This window comes from Chrysemys picta, chromosome 10 (genome assembly GCF_011386835.1).
Source record: "Chrysemys picta bellii isolate R12L10 chromosome 10, ASM1138683v2, whole genome shotgun sequence".
NCBI lineage: Eukaryota > Metazoa > Chordata > Testudines > Emydidae > Chrysemys > Chrysemys picta.
The window spans coordinates 39,274,142-39,294,372 of record NC_088800.1 but is presented as its reverse complement, the minus strand read 5'-3'; the positions used below and the strand labels follow the sequence as shown (position 1 = coordinate 39,294,372).

General features: G+C 52.4%; 1 protein-coding gene across 4 annotated transcripts; it reads left to right on the top strand.

Annotated features, from left to right (window-relative positions):
- The first annotated feature begins 105 nt into the window (after positions 1–105).
- Positions 106–20,192, top strand: MPI (mannose phosphate isomerase). 4 transcript variants are annotated; one of them, XM_005311593.4, is made up of 8 exons: positions 106–360; positions 3,230–3,357; positions 4,057–4,257; positions 6,163–6,304; positions 7,172–7,354; positions 11,563–11,736; positions 14,984–15,192; positions 16,795–20,192. In XM_005311593.4, the coding sequence occupies exons 1-8, from the start codon at positions 345–347 to the stop codon at positions 17,011–17,013; spliced, it is 1,272 nt and encodes a 423-aa protein (XP_005311650.1). In that variant the 5' UTR covers positions 106–344; the 3' UTR covers positions 17,014–20,192. The 4 variants fall into 4 exon arrangements, with proteins under 4 accessions (XP_005311650.1, XP_042717989.1, XP_042717988.1 ...); XM_042862054.2 differs by having other exon boundaries at positions 241–360; positions 3,256–3,357; XM_065559613.1 differs by having other exon boundaries at positions 345–746.
- The last annotated feature ends 39 nt before the right edge of the window (positions 20,193–20,231 follow it).

The following is a 20,231-nucleotide window of genomic DNA, read 5'->3' as shown; positions in this document are numbered from 1 at the left end:
CCCCATGCTAGGGCAGGACGTATCTGGGGGAAGGGTTGCCCCCGTAGAAGCCCGCATGCACATAGCAGGCTGTTCCCAGGTCCTCACGCGGGCCCCGCCCAGGCTGGGTGAACAATGGGTCCTGGCGCCACGCCTCCAACTCGAACCCTGACTGGGGGCCGCGTGGACCGACGACACCGGGCTCCACCCCATCCTCCTCCCGGCGCTGCTGGGCTTCAGGCAGGGAACTACCTCTCCCAGCGTGCCCGGGCCGGGAGGGGGCGTGCCCGCCGCTCTATCCCGGATCCCTTCTCGTTCGGCCGGTGGGGCGGTGCAGGCTGGGGAAGTGGGCACCAGGCGGAGCTATGGCGGAGCTGAGAGGTGAGCGGCGGCCGGGGCCGAGCCGGCTCCGGCGCGGATGCCGGGAGGGTGGATCCCATGGCATTGGGGAAGGGGCTGCAGGGGGAGCTGGGCTAGAACCTGTCCCAGCTGCTCAGACACTCCCAGCCACGGGGATGCGCCTTCCTCGCGGCAGCGGGCGGCTCCCCGCAGAACGAGGCACATGGCCCCTCCTACGCCGGCAGGGAATCCGCCAGCACAGGCACAGCCAGGCTCCTAGGCCAGGCGTCCCTGGGGCTGGGGCAGGACCGCCCTGGGTTCTGTAGGGGCGGGGCTGGGGCAGGACGCCCGGGTTCTATTCCTGGGTCTCTCATAGAAGGTTTATTGATGGGGGGAGGGCTGAGAGGCAGGTCTCCTGGATTCTCTTGGTGAGTGGGAAGGGAAGGGAGAGGGCCTCCTGGGTTCTATTCCTGTCTCTGGAAAGGGAGTGGGGTCTGTTGGTTTGTGGGGAGGGGGAGGGGGAGGGGGAGGGGGTGGGGGTCTGGACTCTTGGGTTCTATTCCTGAGTGCTGCTGATTTCCACATGTGGTGTTGGTCCAGCATGTCCTCTGTACTTCTGTTTGTATATGGAAAATGGGTATAATGGTCCTTGCCCACACCTCTGCCAGCCACAAAACTACCAAGCGAGAGACAAACTGTAGCTTGCTGGTTCAGGCACCCCACTGGAAGGTGGGAGGTCCTGAGTTCAGGCCCCCTGCTCCAATCACTCTTTAATTATTTATCCACAGTGGAACAGCTTGAACAGGAGAGACTGAGGGAGCCCCACTATATATATATATATATATATGGGGTATATCAGAATATCCCGTAGCTCAGTGCTCATAACTCCGACAGGTGGGAGATGCCTGTTCGCATCATTTCTTGTCAGCATCTCCCATTGATAGTTGTAGGCGGCCTCTCGCCTAGTATGTCGGCTTTTGTGGATCGCATTCTAAGGCGCCTACCTCCACTCGTATAGGAGCCTAGTGGCCCAACAGCTTTGTGGATCACAGTGTCGTTCCTGTGATTTTCTAGGTGCCATGACGATCAGCTTGTCTAAGTTCCTTTGTCGCGCCCACCCTCTTTGTCTATCCAGGCTCTCATGTGGTCCCCATCATTGTAGCATCTGAGGGTTAAAGAAGTGTGTTTGTTTGTTTGTTTGATTGACGAAAGCTTAAATTCTGCAGGAATCAATGGCTTTGCTTACTCCACCCTCCTCTTCCTTGTCCCTTTCCACTTGTTAGGGAAAGTTTCCTGCTTAGCACTGGCAAGTAGAGTTTTCAAGGCCTACCAGGGATGCCATGCCCTGCGTGAGCACTTGATGAGAATGCAGGTTCAGCCAAGCCTGCAAAGTCTGCTTAGGACCCTGAAGATTAAAGATTCTGCCATCAACAACATGGTGCATGAGGTGGAGTGGGAGCCAGCTCACTTTCTCATAACAGTATGGGCTGTGCAAATGACAGTAAACACACATTTTTGTCTGGCTCAGCAGGCGTGACTCAAAGACGAGCAGGGGGCAGATCTGGGGTGTGAGGATGCCGTATTTACGCAGTCACACTTTAAACCACATTGGGGAGGAGGTTTGGCCAGTTTTGGAGCTGGAGGCTCTTGGAGTAGTTGAATGTCTTACGCTGGGGCACAGATTTTTCACCGTCATTTGTTGCTCTGTCTAAACTGAAATCGTCTTGTAGTGAAACATACTGGACTTTAGGTAGTGGACATGTGTGGAACTGGACTGTGTGGTGCAAGACCAGAGCATGTAGGTTTGGACTGGAGGGTATTGAGGTAAAATCATGAATGGTGTGGAGAAAATTAATAGGGAAGTGTTATTTACCCCTTCATTTACTACGAACCAGATGTCATCCAGTAAAATTAATAGGCAGCAGGTTTAAAACAAACAGAAGGAAACTTCTTCACACAACACACAGTCACCTTGTAGAACTCGTTGCCAAGGCACGTTATGAAGGCCAAAAGTATAACTGGGTTCAAAAAAGAATTAGATAAGTTTATGGAGGATTGGTCCACGAATAGCTATTAGCCAAGATGGGCAGGGATGCAATCCCATGCTCTGGCATCCCTAAACCTCTGATTGCTGGTACTGGATGACAGTGGGTGAATTGCTCTATAACAGTTCTGTTCATTCATTCCCTCTGAAGCATCTGCTACTGGCCACTTTTGGAAGACAGGATACTGGGCTAGATGGATCAGTATGGCCGTTCTTATGATCTGACTTGGAGGAGCTGTATAACCATGCCATTAGCATGTGCTCGATGCTGTGCAAAATGCATCACTGCTCCAAGAATCGTGTGCTCTAAATTAGAGATGCAGGAGCGTTCAGACATATGGCAATGGTCTCTCCCGGGCCCCTAGGGGCTACTGTAATACAACTAATCCTGATAATCCATCATTTTCTCTGGTGGATGTTGTTTAAAAGTCTTAATGGAAGAAGTGAGTTTTCAGGAGGGGAAAGTGGTTGGGTGTATGGGAGAGGAAGACTGTTTTGAGTGTGAGGAACTGCATGGGAGGAAGCACGAGGATGAGCGTGGGAAAAGGACACAGAGGGCAGTTAGGGGTCAGGGTAAGTTGTGCAGAGACCTAGAGATGATGAGCTTGAATTTGATGGAGGCCCTGAAAGAGGAATGGGGATGGGGATGGGATGGTGCATTGATCTGAGCAGCAGCATTTTGGAGGGGGCAGCTTCCCAGAGGGGAGAAGGTTGCAGCAGTGGAGGCAAGAGGGGGCGGGTGTCAAAGTATGGACAGGAATTTTAGCAGGGGTGGCCGGGAGTTGGCAATGTCAGGCCATTTTGTGAGCCGGTGATTTTTGCCTGTTGTGTCCTTGGATAACCCTTTGTTTTTGTGTGTTTGCTTAGTGTTTCCCCTTTCCTGCGTTGTGCAGAAATATGCCTGGGGGAAGATCGGCCTGGACAGCGAAGTGGCCAAGCTGCTGGCTAGCAGTGATCCACTGGCACAGATCGATCCAGACAAGCCATATGCTGAGGTAAGCCCCCAGCTCCCTTCCTCTGCCAGTCTTCTGTGGTGCAGGTTTTGCTGAGATCCCAGAGTCAGCCACTTTCCCTCTCCTATCTCCACCCTCATGACTGAGGCCAAAAGTTGGCTTCTTCCTTTGGAACATTGCAGCTATTACGCGCATGAATAGCATCTACAGTGGCAAGTATGCTCTTGATCCTCATGCTTCAGGGCATAAGCAGATCACCAGCTGGGGTCAGGCAGGAATTTGAATCCCTTTTCCTTGCACTTCACTGCAGTGCAATGCTGACAGAATCTGCGAAGGGGTGGGTGGGGATGGGGGGACTTCGGCTTCGTTTGAAGCATTGCATAGCTGGATTGGGCACCACTATGGCAATTCTTGTGTTTCAAAAGGTACTGAGGAGAAGATCAAGATCAAGCCTGGCAGATCAGACCTCTGTATACTTTGACGTAGCTGGGAGATGAGGAAATAATTATAGGTGGGTGGATGGGAGAGATGCGTTTAGAAGCTAAGGGGGATGCTGATATTCAATCTGAATTGTAGCAGGAAGTGAGAGCTGAGAACTCAAGTACAGACACCCTACCTCCTTTTCCCCTCTCCTTGAACCTGCCTATTTGGCCTGTCTTCTAAGCCTGTCAAGAGCCATGCTGGAGATGCTAATGGCTTTGTCCTGTCCCTTTTTTTCCACCCCACAAATGCCTGTTCCAGCTCTGGATGGGAACCCACCCTAGAGGCGACGCTGTTATTCTAGATAATCGAATTCCCCAGAAGACCTTAGGACAGTGGATAGCAGATAATCCTGGATGCCTGGGATCCAAGGTCAAGGAGACCTTCCAGGGCCAGTTGCCTTTCCTATTCAAAGTGCTGTCGGTTAACACAGCCCTGTCCATCCAGGCCCATCCCAACAAGGTAAGAAGCTGTTCTGAACCCCCTCTGAGTGCACTGCTGGGTCCTTGCAGGCAGCCTCTCTGCAGATGTCACTGATATAAGCTGTGCTGCTGAGTCGGGCCTGCTCTCGTGGCATGACACTCATGAGTGCACCACATTCATGGTCCCCTACTCACTGAGTTCTGGAATGGTTGCCATGGTCCCCTACCCGCTGAGTTCTGGAATGGTTGCAGATGCTGCCAGCACCTGGCTGTTGCACTCCATGCCCAGAGGCTGCTAAATACCTGACAGAGCATAGCTAAAGCCAGACCTTGCTCCAAAGCCAGTGCAGATACAAAACCAAAACCCCCTTCAACTTGCACTCATCCAACCCCATTGGGACGAGACGCAGCTTGCATCTCACCCAGATGGGTGCCACAAACATGCTGTGGTGGCTGGAGGGGAAGAATACGGTACGGCCTCTAGGTCTTGAGAAGGGGCCCTGCCGTGTTGCCATCAGATCATATTGTATTTTGACCCCATTGATTTCAATGGCTGTGACAGAGCATGGAGCACATGGCAGAGTAGCTCTATGTTAGAACAGGTCATTCAGTAAAACGCTTTCACTGCTTTTCCCAAGTTGCCTCCCTCAGTATAGGGACACGCACAGCGCTATGCACAGAAATAAAAATAATGGGAAGATTATTGTCCTCTGTCCTGTCTAGAGTCTACACAACAGGCTGCAGTTGAAATAGTGCCCATTCAGGTGTAATGTGAGGCCTAGGTGTCTACTTCAACATCAGTCTTCTTTGAGCTTACAACCTGCCCAGTGAGGCCACCTGAGCATCTAGTGCCAGTCTGGCATGTAGAGCAGTAAGTCTGATCTGGCTCTGGCAGTGCTCCTATGTACGCTGCTGCTTTGTATGACTATGAATTGTAATAGCTTAATGCAGATCAGCCAGTGGAAGTTGTGTACAAGGGGCTTTAAACATAAGGCAACAGTTCTGTTGATCATAACCTTTTGTTAAGCTCTTTGTACAAAACCTAAATGTTGGGCTTGAATCAGCCACTGGGTGTCATGGCCAGATCTGATTGCTCGGTTGAGGAGCTGTTTTATTGCTCCGTACAAGAAGAGGGCATTAGGGCAATAAAATGTTCCTTTTTGCATCATAAGGCTCAGCCCTGAGATGTTTGTTCTCCACCCATTTCCTGGGGAGAAAATAACTCTGACTGAAGCATAGGAGAACTCGTCTTGGGCAGAATATGGGCCTGGAGCTTTCACTGAGGGGTGTTAAGTGCTCTGATCTCAGCAACTGGTTCCCATCTGATACCAAAAAGCAGCTTTAAATTAGAAACACAGAAAGAATCATTGGACAGGAAGCCCTCCGCTCAGCAGCAAGTGCCACTGCCTACTGCTGAGACCCCTCTGTTCATCCTGGTGAGATGTGCACAGTGGAATAAACCCAGGGGACGTAAGCCCAGCCCTTGCTAGCATGTGCTTGTATCCCAGATCTCCTTGGTGCTGCAGTGTTGCCATGTCTGCTGGCTGCACTTGCATTTCCTCAGCATCCTGTGTTTTTAAATGTGCAGTCGCTGTGCTGAAGTGTCCTGGTGGGGACCGCAGCAGTGGGCAGAGAAGGGAGGTAGATGGGGGGGATGTTTAGCTAGTTGGGCATTCAGGCTGAAGCCTGGCACGTAGCTAGCCGTAGCCCCTCTCTGGGAAGCCAGGAGGATGGTGCAGTGAGGGAGCCCAGGGAGTGAGAATTCTGACAGGGGTGAGTCACTCTGACCCCCTAGGCAGGACTGACTTTCCTCATTGAATCCATTTGGTGGGATCTCTTCCCCAGGATGCAGCCTCCCAGCGCGTGAGCTGGTGCCGAGGGACCTGGCTGTTGAGGGGGCATTGCCCGGACTCTGACTCTTTTTGTCCTCGTCTCCCCTCTCTAGGAGCTGGCGGGGAAGCTTCACGCCCAGTTTCCCGAGCACTATCCAGATGCCAATCACAAGCCAGAAATGGCCATTGCGCTGACCCCCTTCCAGGGCATGTGCGGCTTCCGGCCCGTGGAGGAAATTGTGGCTTTTCTCCAAAGTAAGCACCAGGTGGCGCTGCTGGCTGGGGATGTGCTGGGCAGGGCAGGAGAGGAGGGATAAAGAGATCCCAAGCTTGGGGCTGTCGGCTTGAGTGACAACATCCGAGTCAGAGGAAAAAGGAAGGGTCAGATGCTATGGGGCTGGGGGAGGGAGGGCTGAGCACTTGTAAGGGTTAATAAGATCCCCTTCAGTGTATCCCTGCAGGTGGGCTGGGCATATCCTCCTCCAGCCCCTGGCGGTGTCGCTCCAAGCAGAGCCCTGCAGGGAGGAGAAATGCCAACGCATAAGGCCTGGTGCAGTGGTCCCAGAAGCCGAGCTCCGGGCTACGAGGGGCCAGAGGCTTGCACTCCCCTCTCGCTGGGCCTGCCTGCGGTGGGCTGATCACTCTGACTGACCAGCCGCGATTATGGGGGCTGCTCCATTGCTGAGCCCCTCGCCCCCAGGGGAAGCTGCCCTCTGCTGGATGTAACGAGCAGCTTCGTAATGCAGATCAGCACCTGGGAAAGGCTCAGCGGAGCAGCTCGGAGACACTAAGCCAGACAAGACCTGGGGCTAGCACGTCCGTGTTGGCAGTTACTTTATCCCTTCTCCAGGCTTTTCAAACACAGGTGCCTAAAACAGAGACTGAAATGCCTAAGTGTGCACCAGAGTGCAAAGCTGGGCCCAGGGAATGCAGTGATGGGGCAGGGGCTCCTGGCTTCTATGGCCTGCTCTGCTGCTGCCATGCTCTGTGACCATAAGCCAAATGCTTTGTAGAAGGGGGCGTGGTGTTAGCAGCCCATCCCTGGCGGGTAGTTGAGTGGGTGGGTTTGCTCCTGCTATCCTACCCCAGCCCAGGCTCCTGACAGGCATCTGCTCTTTGCAGAGGTCCCTGAGTTCCGGGCGCTGATTGGCAATGTGGCAGCGGAGCAGCTGGAGCGCAGTGTGTGCAACGACCCCCGAGGCGTGTCTGCCGCGCTGCGGGTCTGCTTCACCAGGATGATGAAGAGCGAAAAGAAGGTCTTTGTGGACCAGCTGAACATGCTGGTGAAGAGGATTTCCCAGGAAGGTTTGTTCTGCGTCTGTCTGTGACGTGGAGAGCCCTGCGTTCCCGGGGGGGTCGGGGATGTGGCTGTCTCCTCTTCCTGTCGGTCCAGGAGAAGGAATGTCCCTTGGAGCAGGGACAGCTCAGAGGCTGCCTGCATGGATCCTTGTCCCATGCTGGCCCTGGCAGTGCCTGGATTAGTGAAGGGGATGGAGCTGCTATGGATCTTTGGGAGGAAGCAGGCATCTTGGAGTGGGTTAGAGGGGCAGCATCTTTGTAGCCACTGACCGGCTCACACTTGTCAGGGCTTTTAACACCACCCTGCTAGGTGGGACCAGCTGCCCTGGCTGGGTGGGTGATGGTATTGGATGTAATGACTGGGTTCCCTAGGGGGATGCTGCAGGTGGAGCGGGCGTGACACACGGGACAGAGTGCACATTTCACTGCTAGCTCCTCCCCAGCTCCATCCTCCCACAGTGCAGTCACCTAACCTCGCTCCAGAATAACCGAGGGCTGTGCCCTTTGCTTGCTGCTGATTGGTCTCGTGGGTGCTAGCTGAGGCTGTTACATTGTCAGTTGCCTCCCTGCAGGAACAGCACCTGGCACCATCTCCCCCTGCCATTCCAGTCAAGGCAGAGCGCTTTGGGGAAAGCCTGTTCGCCTTCAGAGGCAGGAAACATCCCCTGAAGTGCACACAACTTCCAGCTCTACACTGCTCTGCTCATGTAGGAGAGAGTAGCTGTCTGCTGCTTGGCCAGTGATAGTCTGTGAAATGGGGAGTTGCTACAGAATGTGCCTGTCCTGTAGAGCCCCCTGCTGGCATTCCCTGCCTCAGTTTCCCCTCACCAGGGTTTCCTGTCTGTTCTGGAGATTCATGGATTAATCCTCTGGCTGGGTCACTCTGAGTTCAATCCCCTTCTGGGGTAACAAAAGTCCAAACAAAGTTCTTTCACCTCACTTGGGCTCCTCTTCAGCCCACCTTCTGGACTCCCTTTATCCCCGAGTTGAGAGACCCAAAGTGCTGACTCCCGGGCTACTTCCCTGGTGTCCTTCCAGCCCTATGTCAGGACTTGCTACCTAGAGTTCCTTCACCAAACTAAATTCTCTGCCCCTTTGTAAGGCCCAGGTGCTTATCATGCTGCCACCTGACCCCCAGTAGTCCTGAGAGGGCGGATCAGCTGAGCACACCGTGGGAGGTGTGGTCCCTCACTGCTTGGGGGCGTTAAAGATCCTAAGTCACTTGTGAGAAGCATGTATAGCCCTGGCGTCCTGGCTGCTATCAGTCTTGGGGAACTAGGCTCCGCCCTGTGATTTTTAACTGGATCTGACACCTCTTCACTGCCTGCCCTGGGAAGCTTTGCTGGTGTTCCCATGCCTGAAGTGGCTGCAGTTCAGCCCCTCCCCCTGTATTTGAACAGGAGCCGTGTAAGTTGCCCTGGAGCGATACCGCCAGGAAAGGCCTCTGTGAGTTCAGCACTGAACACGAGTAACGTTATGGCCTGGGGACAAAGCCAGAGCTTCAGATCCCGCCCTGTGTATAGTTTACCCAGTAAAAATAAACTGAGTGGAGCAGCCAGGTGGGCCTGGAGGGCGCATGTGTATTTATACCGAAGAGTAACAAGCGTGGAGAGGATTTTGCCTCCTGCCCTCCCTGCTCCAGCAGGGCAAAGCTCTGAGCACTCTTGGCTGGAGCTCGTTATATCCCAGCATGGTCTTTCCCGTCAAGACTGATCTGCTCCTCGAACCAACCCAGCGAGTGTTCGCCCAACAAGCAGTAGGAGAGGAGTGTCTATCTTTCTGGCATGGCCCACGACCGTGAGTGAGGGCAGACTGTCAAGAAGCAGGGCACAAATCCCGAATTAGCTGAGTTCTATACTTAGATTTCACCAACCACCTAACAAGTGTGAACTCGTAAAGCCCTAAAACAGCCTTAACATGGAGTCTCAGACAGTCCCCTGGGGCACTCAGTTTATCTTGCAAGCCTGCCTTATGCCAAAATTCCCAACAATATCCAGGTTACTCTCAGTCCTAAAGGGCCAGTCACTTATCCCAGGTCAATTGTACCTTAGATCTCTTACCAGAGGCAATGCTTGTCGCCATCCTGTGATAAACTAACCAAAGATTTATTAAATAGGAAAAAGAAATGAGTTATTTACAAGGTTAAAGCAGGTAAACATACACACACAAATGAATTACAGTTTTAGATTTCAAATGGTAACAGATGCGTGCTGTAATATGCAAGCTCTATATGTCCTTTAGGGCTAACCCAAGCTGAGCATAGCTTGCTTATGCTTAGAAATATTGCCCTCTGAATTCCAGGCAGCATAGTGATAATTCTTCCTTGGCAGGGATTTTTATGCTCTTCCCCCAATTTTGAAGCTGTGATGGGATGAGGGCTTGTAAACATCCCCTCTTCACGGGCGTGGGGGGAGCAATCAACAAAATCTTTTGTCGCCTGATGTTGCACAGCGGCTTATCTGGTGTCTAGAGGCCAGGTGGGGAGAGATGACACCTCTTGTGGTAAACTAGCACTTCATGCTTGGTGATGCATCTCTCCTGACTGGGTTTTTTTACACTTACTTACCCATTACCTTATACCGGGAGGTGGGGGGGTGTAAAGATACTACAAGTAAGATTAATGCAGGCAGCAGCCTACAAGCATTCCATACAATCTAAACCAGGGGTCCCCAATGCGGCGCCCGCCGGGGCATCTAAGTGCGCCGGTGGACGAGCATCTGCCGAAATGCCACTGACAAACGGCATTTCGGCGGCAATGCCTCTGGATGACGGTGCTTCTCAGCAAGCGGCATCGCCACTTGTCGGCGGCATTCGTCCGCCGCCATGGTCCTCTGTGGCTCGTCGTCTGGTGCCCACCAGACGAAAAAGGTTGGGGACCACTGATCTAAACACTAACCTCATTCTTAGACTCTAGGATCTGTTTTAACTATCGTAACCCACAGGGGAGCCAGACTGGCTTCCAGCTCTGCATTTGTCAGTGTGCAATGAAGCCTGGGCCTTGGCATGAGTTGGCCCCCAAGCTTATGCCAGATCTTCAGCAGTCTCTCTTTCCTCGGGTTGCTGGGGCTCTGTCGGGGACGCTCCCAGAGTGGAAATACAAAGGAGCCCTTTTATTCCAATGGAGGGGAAGCGTGAGCCAAGCCAAAGAGGCCTCCTTTCTAATGAAGGAGTTTCAGGTCAAGTGAGGCTGCCCTAGGCTCTGCTCCAGCAGGAGGGGGGAAGAAGGAGGATCAGCTCCAAAAGGATACCCCCTCCCCCACCCCTCTAACGGCCATTCTTGGGTGGGGGAGAATGCCCCTTCTGACCTGCTCCCCACTGGAAGAGGAGGGAGGGGCTGAAGTAGAAAATGGGGGGGTGGGATATGGAGATGAGTATCTTCCCCTGGAAGCCCCCCTTCCTCCTCTCCTTCCCTGGGAGGACTGGGACATGGGAAGGAAAGGATGGACCTGTTGGATGCTGGGGAGAGTGCCTGGGGAGACCTGGGCGTAAGACAGGGAGAGGAGTGGCGGTGGCATGTGTGTGGAATGGGCAGGTGGGTGGAGGGTTTTGGAAGTGGAATGAAGGGGTGGGTCCAGGTGTGTGGTGATGTATCGTAGCTGGCAGGGTTTGTGTCTGGGGTGGTGGGGAGTAAGCATTTCTGCTATCCAGGAGATGCCCTTGTGGGAGAGAACAGGCCACTGGCAGTCTCTCTCAACTGCGATCGATAGTTGGGTTTAGTGAGAAAGGGTGGAGTGGGTGGCCTGTGATGTACTGGAGGTCAGGCTAGGTGATCAGTTCCTTCTGGCCTTATTCTCTGACTGTATGATCCTGCTGTCCCAGGCAGTGGCATGGGAAAAACCAGCCATCCCACCCATCCCTCCCCTAGAGCAGAGCCTGGGGACATTAGACCCTGTGTCTCTGGAAGTGGATGGATCTGGGTGAGGTTCATGTGGCTAATGAGGTCTGACTCGTAACCACACCCAGGCAGGTTGGATCCCTCGTTGGCCACCTGTCCTCACTCGTCCCATCTCTGGGGATCTAGAGGGACTCGGATGTGCAGCTGGACCTGCCTAGGCCTGCTCTGGCCTCCTGATGAGGAGGGTTTGGGGGAACCCCAAAGCCACTGGCAGCACTGGGTGCCCCCACTGGAGGGCTGTAAGCAAAGCAGTGGCTCTCGCCAAAGGGACTAAGTTGTGGGGCTGCTGCTAACCTGGCTTTGCTCTTGTCCCCCACAGTTGCTGCGGGGAAGGACACCTCGGGGAGCAGCGGGAAGCTGCTGCTGCAGCTGCACTCGCAGTTCCCGGGAGACATCGGCTGCTTTGCCATTTACTTTCTGAACCTGGTGATGCTGCAGCCAGGAGAGTCCATGTTCCTGGGAGCCAACGAGCCTCATGCCTACCTCTATGGAGGTGAGATTGAGTGGTGGCTGGGCAGGTGGGGCGGCTGCTGTGTTCCTGTGCTAAGCCAATGCTATTGAGACCGTTCCGAATAATAGCATTTGTGGTTCCACTAATTCAGGGGTTGGCAACCTACGGCACGCGAGCCGATTCCGAGTAGCACGCTGCTGCCCACTGAGAGGAGGAGGGGCGGAGGGGCCGGAATGCACCACGCTGTGGGAAGAAGGGGGAGGGGGAAGCTTGGCTGCCGCAGGGTCAAGCTTATGTCTCCTGCCCCCACGGGGAGAGCGGCGGGGAGGGGGTCCCAGCCTCGCCCCACTCAGCCCCCCCGCCCACCGCTTTCCCCTGCGGGGGTAGGAGGCAGAAGCTTGGTCCTGCGGCAGCCATGCTTCCCCCCCCCCCGTTTCTTCCCACAACGTGGTGCATTCCGGCCCCTCCTCCTCCCAGAAGGGCAGAGCCAAGCACAGCGTGCTCCGTAGAGCAGGCAGAGAGAGGTAGGGACGGGCCTGGGGGAAGGGGGTGGAACAGGTCATATCCCTCCCAGCCCCCTGCCATGAGCCTCCCAGCCCCCTGCCATGAGCCACTCAAGGCAGGGGGCTGGGAGCACCCCCACGAGCCGAGCGCCCCAGCCTACTGCCCTGCACCTCCCCACCCCAACACACACCCATCCCTCTGCCCTGCACCCCTACAGCTGCAGCCCTCTGCCCTGCACCTTTCACACTCACCCCAACCCTCTGCCCTGACCTCGAATTGCCCCCAACACCCAGCCTTCTGCCCTGCATCTCCACACACACCCCAGCCCTCTGCCCTGACCTCCCCCGAACACCCATCCCTCTGCCCTGCACCTCCACACCCCCCAGCCCTCTGCCCTGACCTCGAGTCCCTCCCCCAACAGCCAGCCTTCTGCCCTGCACGTGCACACACCCCAGCCCTCTGCCCTGACCTTGAGTCCCCCCAACACCCAACCCTCTGCCCTGAACCCCCCCCCCACACCCAGTCTTGTGCCCTGCACCTCCACACACCCCAGCCCTCTGCCCTGACCTCAAGTCCCCCCCACACCCCAGCCCTCTGCACTGAACCCCCCACCCAGTGGGCTGAGCAGGCTGGCGGCGTAAGATCAGCATTTTAATTTCATTTTAAATGAAGCTTCTTAAACATTTTGAAAACCTTGTTTACTTTACATACAACAATAGTTTAGTTATATAATATACACTTAGAGAGAGACCCCTTCTAAAAAAAGTTAAAATGTATTTCCGGCACGCGAAACCTTAAATTAAAGTCAATAAATGAAGACTCGGCACACCACGTCTGAAAGGTTGCCGACCCCTGCACTAATTGGTGGATATTGACTCCTATAATGGAATGGGCACTTTGTAACCCTGGCTACGGTAAGACTGCCACTTCCAATCATCATGATCCATGACTTATGTTGATCTCCAGGTTACATCTTATCTCAAGGACCCTGCCTTGGCCATTTTGGGACCTGGGATACCAAACTAGGTGGCTCGTTGGCCTATTGGAGCATGGTCACCACTAAGTGTCTCCATGGAGGATGGAGTGAAAGGCCGCCGCTTGGATCGTGCTTTCTCGGATCGATGCATTGTGGAGGGAGGTGTTTCAGGCTTAAGATTGCCACCTACTCCCTTACCCCATAGGTGCCCAGCCTGGTGTTGACAGCAGCTGTTTGTGGGGAGGAAGTGTTAGCTGTGTTAGTTTTGTGTCAGCAAAAACAACGAGGAGTCCTTGTGGCACCTTAGAGACTAACAAATTTATTTGGGAATAAGCTTTCGTGGGCTAGAACCCACTTCATCAGATGCATGGAGTGAAAAATACAGGAGCAGGTATAAATACATGAAAGGATGGTGGTTGCTTTACCAAGTGTGAGGTCAGTCTAATGAGATAAACCAATTAACAGCAGGATACCAAGGGAGGAAAAATAACTTTTGAAGTGGTAAGAGAGTGGCCCATTACAGACAGTTGACAAGAAGGTGTGAGTAACGTTAGGGGGAAATTAGTATTGGGGAAATTAAGTTTAGGTTTTGTAATGACCCAACTACTCCCAGTCTTTATTCAGGCCTACTGTGATGGTGTCCAGTTTGCAAATTAATTCCAGTTCTGCAGTTTCCCATTGGAGTCTGTTTTTGAAGGTTTTTTTGAAGAATTGCCACTTTTAGGTCTGTTATCGAGTGACCAGAGAGATTGAAGTGTTTTCCTACTGGTTTTTGAATGTTATGATTCCTGATGTCAGATTTGTGTGAATAGATATGTGGACAGAGTTGGCACCAGGGTTTGTAGCAGGGTTTGGTTCCTGGGTTGGTGTTTTTGTTGTGTGGTGTGTAGTTGCTGGCCAGTCCTCGCCCACAGACAGCCCCCCAACCTGAAGCAAATACTCACCAGCAACTACACACCACACAACAAAAACACTAGCCCAGGAACCAAATCCTGCTACAAACCCTGGTGCCAACTCTGCCCACATATCTATTCAAGGGACACCATCATAGGACCTAACCACATCAGCCACACCATCCTGGGCTCGTTCACCTGCACATCTACCAATGGGATATATGCCATCATGTGCCAGCAATGCCCCTCTGCCATGTACATTGGCCAAACCAGACATTCTCTACGGAAAAGAATAAATGGACACAAATCTGACATCAGGAATCATAACATTCAAAAACCAGTAGGAGAACACTTCAATCTCTCTGGTCACTCGATAACAGACCTAAAAGTGGCAATTCTTCAACAAAAAAACTTCAAAAACAGATTCCAATGTGAAGCTGCAGAACTGGAATTAATTTGCAAACTGGACACCATCAGATTAGGCCTGAAGAAAGACTGGGAGTGGTTGGGTCATTACAAAACCTAAACTTAATTTATCTCGTTAGACTGACCTCACACTCGGTAAAGCAATCCCCATCCTTTCATGTATTTATACCTGCTCCTGTATTTTTCACTTCATGCATCTGATGAAGTGGGTTCTAGCCCACGAAAGCTTATGCCCAATAAATTTGTTAGTCTCTAAGGTGCCACAAGGACTCTTCATTGTTTTTTCTCTTACTCAGTGTCTCTGACATGATGGGATGGCATGTTTCCCTGAGCCAGGCATCCCTAGTCTTTCCCGCAGTGAAGGGACGGAGGCTTTTCCTCCTGCCTGAAACCTGCTGGAGCTGAGTTTAGACACCTGGCTTCCCAGGAGATGCTCTCTGATCGGGAGGGTCCCACCTTTTGCACTGACACTGAGCTCCTTGCTCCCCAGACTGCATCGAGTGCATGGCATGCTCCGACAACACTGTGCGAGCTGGCCTGACGCCCAAATTCATTGACGTGCTCACCCTGTGTGAAATGCTGAACTACACCCCAGCACCCAGCAGCTCCAAGGTCTTTGCCCCCACGCAGAGCCGCTTGGATCCCTGTGTCTACCTCTACGACCCGCCTGTGCCAGACTTCACTGTCATGAAAATAGAGGTGAGTGGGGACCCTGGCTCAGCAAATGAACGGGGGGGAGAGGAGCCTAGTAGCAGCATCAGACCTCTCCTCCGGGAGCAAACAGAGACAGCATCCTTGCCTTTGGATCTCTCTAGCAACTTCTCCTCCTGTCAACAAGCAGCAGTAATTGGCTTTGCAAAGAGCTAGAGCTAAACCTAAGCCTCCCTTGCCAAAGGCCATGTCACTGTGATGTGGGGTGGGAGGGAAGAGACTTCCCAGTCAAGGAGGGGAAAAAAGCACATACATCAGTTGGGCTGCCCATTAACATCCGACTCTTATCCCCTTCCCTCCAATGCTGTGACCTGAGATGAGATCACTGCATCCCCTCCCCAGCCTATTGGGGTTCCCCCTTCCCTCCCACCACCTGTACTAGAGGTAGCATCACGGGGTCAGCTGAACCTGGGACAAGCCACACCGTGACTTTGAGACCATAAGGCAATGGGATTAGGGGAGCAATGATACTCAGACCTCAGGGGTTCAGGACCCACATTAGCGACCAACATTACCGAAAAGAGCCATAGTAGTAGCTGGCTATAATGCTCTATAGTCCTATTTAAACAGTATGATGGGAAATATTTAGGTTTTTTATATATATTATTCTCACAGCAAATAAGTTGTTAATTTAGTGCAAGTTGATAACTTAATTGGTTAATAACATAGTAAAAGCATCCTGATTGGTTAATAACTTAGACTGGCTAATAATTAAATCAGTGTTTTAATATTAGGCCCTGCAAAGAGCCCCAGGAGACATGTGAAAGCCACTTGTGGCTCCCGAGTATCACTGGACTCAGCTAGCTGGCTCTGGGACAGGTGCCGGAGTGTGTCTGCCCAGCCTGCCCCCTGAAGCCAGAGTGTCCCATGTCCTCCAGTGAGCTTTGCCTCTGGATCCTGCTCCGTTTCCCCCTCCCCTGTCCTGCTGCTGCAGCTGGGGTTGGCAAGTTTCGCTTTGCTTTGAATGCAGAGCTGGGGGAGATATGCCCACCTCTTTCCTGGGTCACATGTTATCCGCTTGTCTGCCCGGGCCTGAAAGCTGCAGCCAGAGGGGGAAGCCAAGCCCCAGTCTGAGCAGCGCTAGGATGTGCTAAACAAAGCAAGCATCTCTCTTTGCTCAGTGCTCGGCATGGGGTAGGAGCTAGAATGCCACGCAGAGCTGAGACCTGGGGGTGTTTAGCTAGGCCTCGTGCTCGCAGTTGAGGGAGGTGATGAGAGGCAGCACTGCTGTTGGTTTTTCCCTCTTCCTGCTGTGTTCTACCATTCACTTGTCTCCCTCCCTCTCCTGGTGCTGTCTCAGCTGCACAGGCATCGCTGCACCATCGTTGGCTGCTCACCTCTCAACAGGGTGGTGGTGAAGGAGCTAGAGACTGACTCCAACATCTGGAGCTTGGCTGCTCTGAGTTATGCTGTGATCTCCCAGGTCTCATGGGGCTTGGGCTGCTGTGAGCAGCGGCAGGCTCCAGAGTTAAGACACTGTGCCATGGGTCGTCTGAGATACAAGTGCCTCCTGCATCCTTGAGGAGGCAGAAACTTGCATAGGAATTTGAGCCAGACTTTGTTTCCATGGCGAATGTGTTTCTATTACAGATTCCCTCCTCTATTAAGCTGTACCTCATCTCAGCCATCGACTCTGCCAGTATCCTGCTGGTGATCCAAGGCACGGCCGTGGGCACCTCCACCGCTGCCATTTCTGAAATGACCCTGCGCCGAGGCTCAGTGCTCTTCATCTCTGCCAATGAGAGCGTCTCCCTGCACCTGTCCTCCCTGGATGGAATGCTACTCTTCCGAGCCTGCTGCCTCCTCTAGCCTGGGACACTTGGCGCCTACCCTGCTGTGACTCCACTTAGAATAGATAGAAACTGGCCTCTGCAAACTAGACTTGAGCATGATGGGTTAGCTTGAAACTTGCCCACAAACCACTGTGTCCAAACCTAAAGCAGCAGGGTCCCAATCTGTAGAAACAGCAACTCCAACTCCCATCCCGACTTGCCTCTCTTCAGCTCCCAGCATTAAATGAAGTGCTGGGAGGAAGAGTCCATTATCTTCCCCCCTCCCATTATGTAACACTGTAGAGGCAGCTGCTCTCATGTCTGCTCCAAGTGGATATGGAGAGTAATAGGTGAGTTTCCCTAACATAGTGCATCCTGTAGTGCCAGCAGAGCATTACCTGCACTGTGACATCTGTTCCTTTTGGGCTCAAGTGAGCCATGGAGTTGTAGCTGGAAGGGGGTGGGAGGGACGTGGTTGGGATTTGTATGGGGGTAAGATGCATGTATCCTATTAAGATAGGAGTCCCTTTCGGAACTACCACAACTGGAAAGCACAGTACTGCAAGGGAACGCTGGTGAGTTCCTGCTCAAGGGATGCTGTGCCAACCTGTCCGGGGGGAAGCTCTAGAATAAGATTGTTTGGTTGTTGCAGGAAACTCTCAGTGCTTTTTCTCCTAGCTTGTCAATTTCCAGCCCTAGTGATGCAGTTTCAAGCCCCGGAGCCCTTACCCTATTAGCTGGGAGTAGGATATTCCCCAGCCATAGGCAGATCCCAGTGCTGTGCAGGGGAGAGATGAGATGGAACCTTTCAACAGAGTTCATTTGAGCAAGTGGCCTTGATCATCTTGCTGTCCCTTACGGACACATTGTATTTGAAATAGGTGCTGGGTATAATGGAGAACTCATGTGGCTCTCACCCCAATCTGTCCAAAGCAGGTCCTGCAGCAGATAGGCTGACAATTGGGATTGAATCTGTGGCTTGTCAAAGTTTCCTCTGTGCCTGCCACATGCTAGCATTGACTCATTTTCATGAACAGCAAGTGCATCCGTAAACCCATCAGCCAGCAAAACCCTCTCTCCCATGTGCCCACTTTACTGAGACCCCTCATCTTTGGCCTAAAGCCCTAGTTTGAAGACGGGTAGACACTCTGCAGCTGCTCTTCCAAAGGCTGCAGCTCCTGCCCCATCCAGTTGTTTCTGGGAACGATAGTTAGTCCATTGTGTGTGTGTGTGTGCAAATTAGACATTTCTCCTATGGGTAGAGTGTGGAGGAGAGTCAGGGATGGAGTAAGGTTGATAGAGAGCCTGAAGTGACCAAATGTGTTTTTGGCAATTAAAGGGGAAAGGGGTGCAATCCTGAGCTGTACTGGATCAGCCAGACTCCATTCGTGCCTTCCTCCACCACTGACAACAGAATTGCCTTGGGCTTAAACTTCCTATCTTCAGAACAACAAAAGGAGAGGGGGCTGCGAGACTCCTCCCCTCCAAATTCTGCCACAGCAAGGCAAATTCCTTAAAGCAAGACAGCAGAGGGGGTGAACTGTGCACTTTTAAGACAGGAAAGGGCCTATCCTGCTCTGAAGCAGGCATCTCAGAGACTAGATGGATGCAGAGGCTGTGGTGGCTAGGAATTAGAGCAGTGGTCAACATCAGAGCTCCTGAGTTTTATTCCTGCTTCTGCCTCCCTGTAGGATTGTCAGCAAGTCACTTAACTTCTGTACCTCCAGTCCCTGCCCTGCACAATGAGAATAACTGATCTACCTCACAGGGGCGTTGAGGCTGCATGGATGAATGCTTGAAGTGCTTGGAGCTCCTTAGCTGAAATGTGCTATATGAGTAAAGTATTATCCTTGCCCTTCATTGTGTCACGGGGAAATAGTCTTCGCTGTCCCCCTCTTCTCAGCCAGACTAATCCCCCCTAGCTCTGCTACACTGGAATGGTGTTTAGATTGCTGAAGGGGGAAGCTAGAAGGGTGGTTAGTTCAGTTTGCTGGACCCAACAGGTTGCTCTTGTTAGATTTCATTCTGTTGGTTAGCCATGACTCCCATGTTCACAGGTTAGTGCTGTCTGTTATACAGGGCCAGGCTTTCTACAGCCCCTTACTCTGCCCTAGCAAGACTGACACTACCTAAGCCTGGTGCTATTTCAGTGTGCCTACAGCTATAGATATTGACTGTGTCATAGTCTAACAGGAGAGGTCATCCCTACAGGGGTAGTTGGTTGCTATGGCATGGCTGGCTTAAGCTTGCAGGTGGCAGTTGCTGGCATTTTTGGTGGGAAGCAGCCTGGTTGCATCATTCCACCAGAGAAGAGATGTGCACCCACTCTTGGTGCTAATGCTAAGAGTAGCTTAGGCTTGATTTGTTCACATCTTAATGGCAGTTCTAATGTGTAGCCCTTGAACTGTCTTTGCCCCCAGGGTGGTGACTAGGTCAGGCAGTGGCACAGTGACATCAGTATTAAAGAATTCACTTTAGTTTTCCAACCCCAGAATGATCTGCTGGGAACACACAGGCTCCAGCAGCCAGGCTCGTGGGGTGATGCATTGGTGGAGTTAATCCTTGTTCTTTCACCTGCCTGTTGCTCATTTCAATCTTTTAACCATGGAGACTCAGCCAGGGCTCTGTCCCTCTTCAGTTCCTTATTCTGGGGTGGGGGGAGGGGATCTATCACTGAACCTAGATTAATCTGATAAGTACTTCCTCAGGACCCAGTCAGAATTACACAGCATCAAACTCTGCTCCAGTGGAATAATCCCCCCGTTGTTTGGCTTTAAAGAAAAACTTCTATTTTGATGTAATATTTTAGGCAATTCCTCTGTGGAGAGGGGAACAGTGTTTGTTGTACAATGAAGCTGAGCTCTTAATTAACTGGAGTCATTCTGGAGCCCCAAGGATTCAATAGGCTCTGCTGGGGTGGGGAAGGAAAACTGCAGCAAGAACTGAACCCAAGGAGGAGCTAGCCTTAGGCATATAACCTGTATTTATGAACTAGGGATGAGTGAGACTTTTCTTCCAACACACCTGGCTGTGCTGGTTTGACTTGTGCACCATATGCTGCTCTACCAAGAGCTATAAATCCATTTAGCAGGGTGGCATGGGTGGGGCAGCAGTGACAAAGAACCTTGCAGCATGGTATGTCAACAGCTAGGGTATATTCATGGACTGGAATGTTGTAACAAAGAGGAATAAATAAAGAGTCACTGCAGAAGACAAGCCCTGGGCATTGTCTGCACTTTATTTCAAAATGGGTAT

Bases quoted from the DNA above. Each gene is read 5' to 3' on its own strand.
- MPI (XM_005311593.4), top strand. The intron at 4,258-6,162 runs GTAAGAAGCTGT...TCCCCTCTCTAG, and splicing joins TCCAGGCCCATCCCAACAAG to GAGCTGGCGGGGAAGCTTCA. The intron at 15,193-16,794 runs GTGAGTGGGGAC...TTTCTATTACAG, and splicing joins TCACTGTCATGAAAATAGAG to ATTCCCTCCTCTATTAAGCT.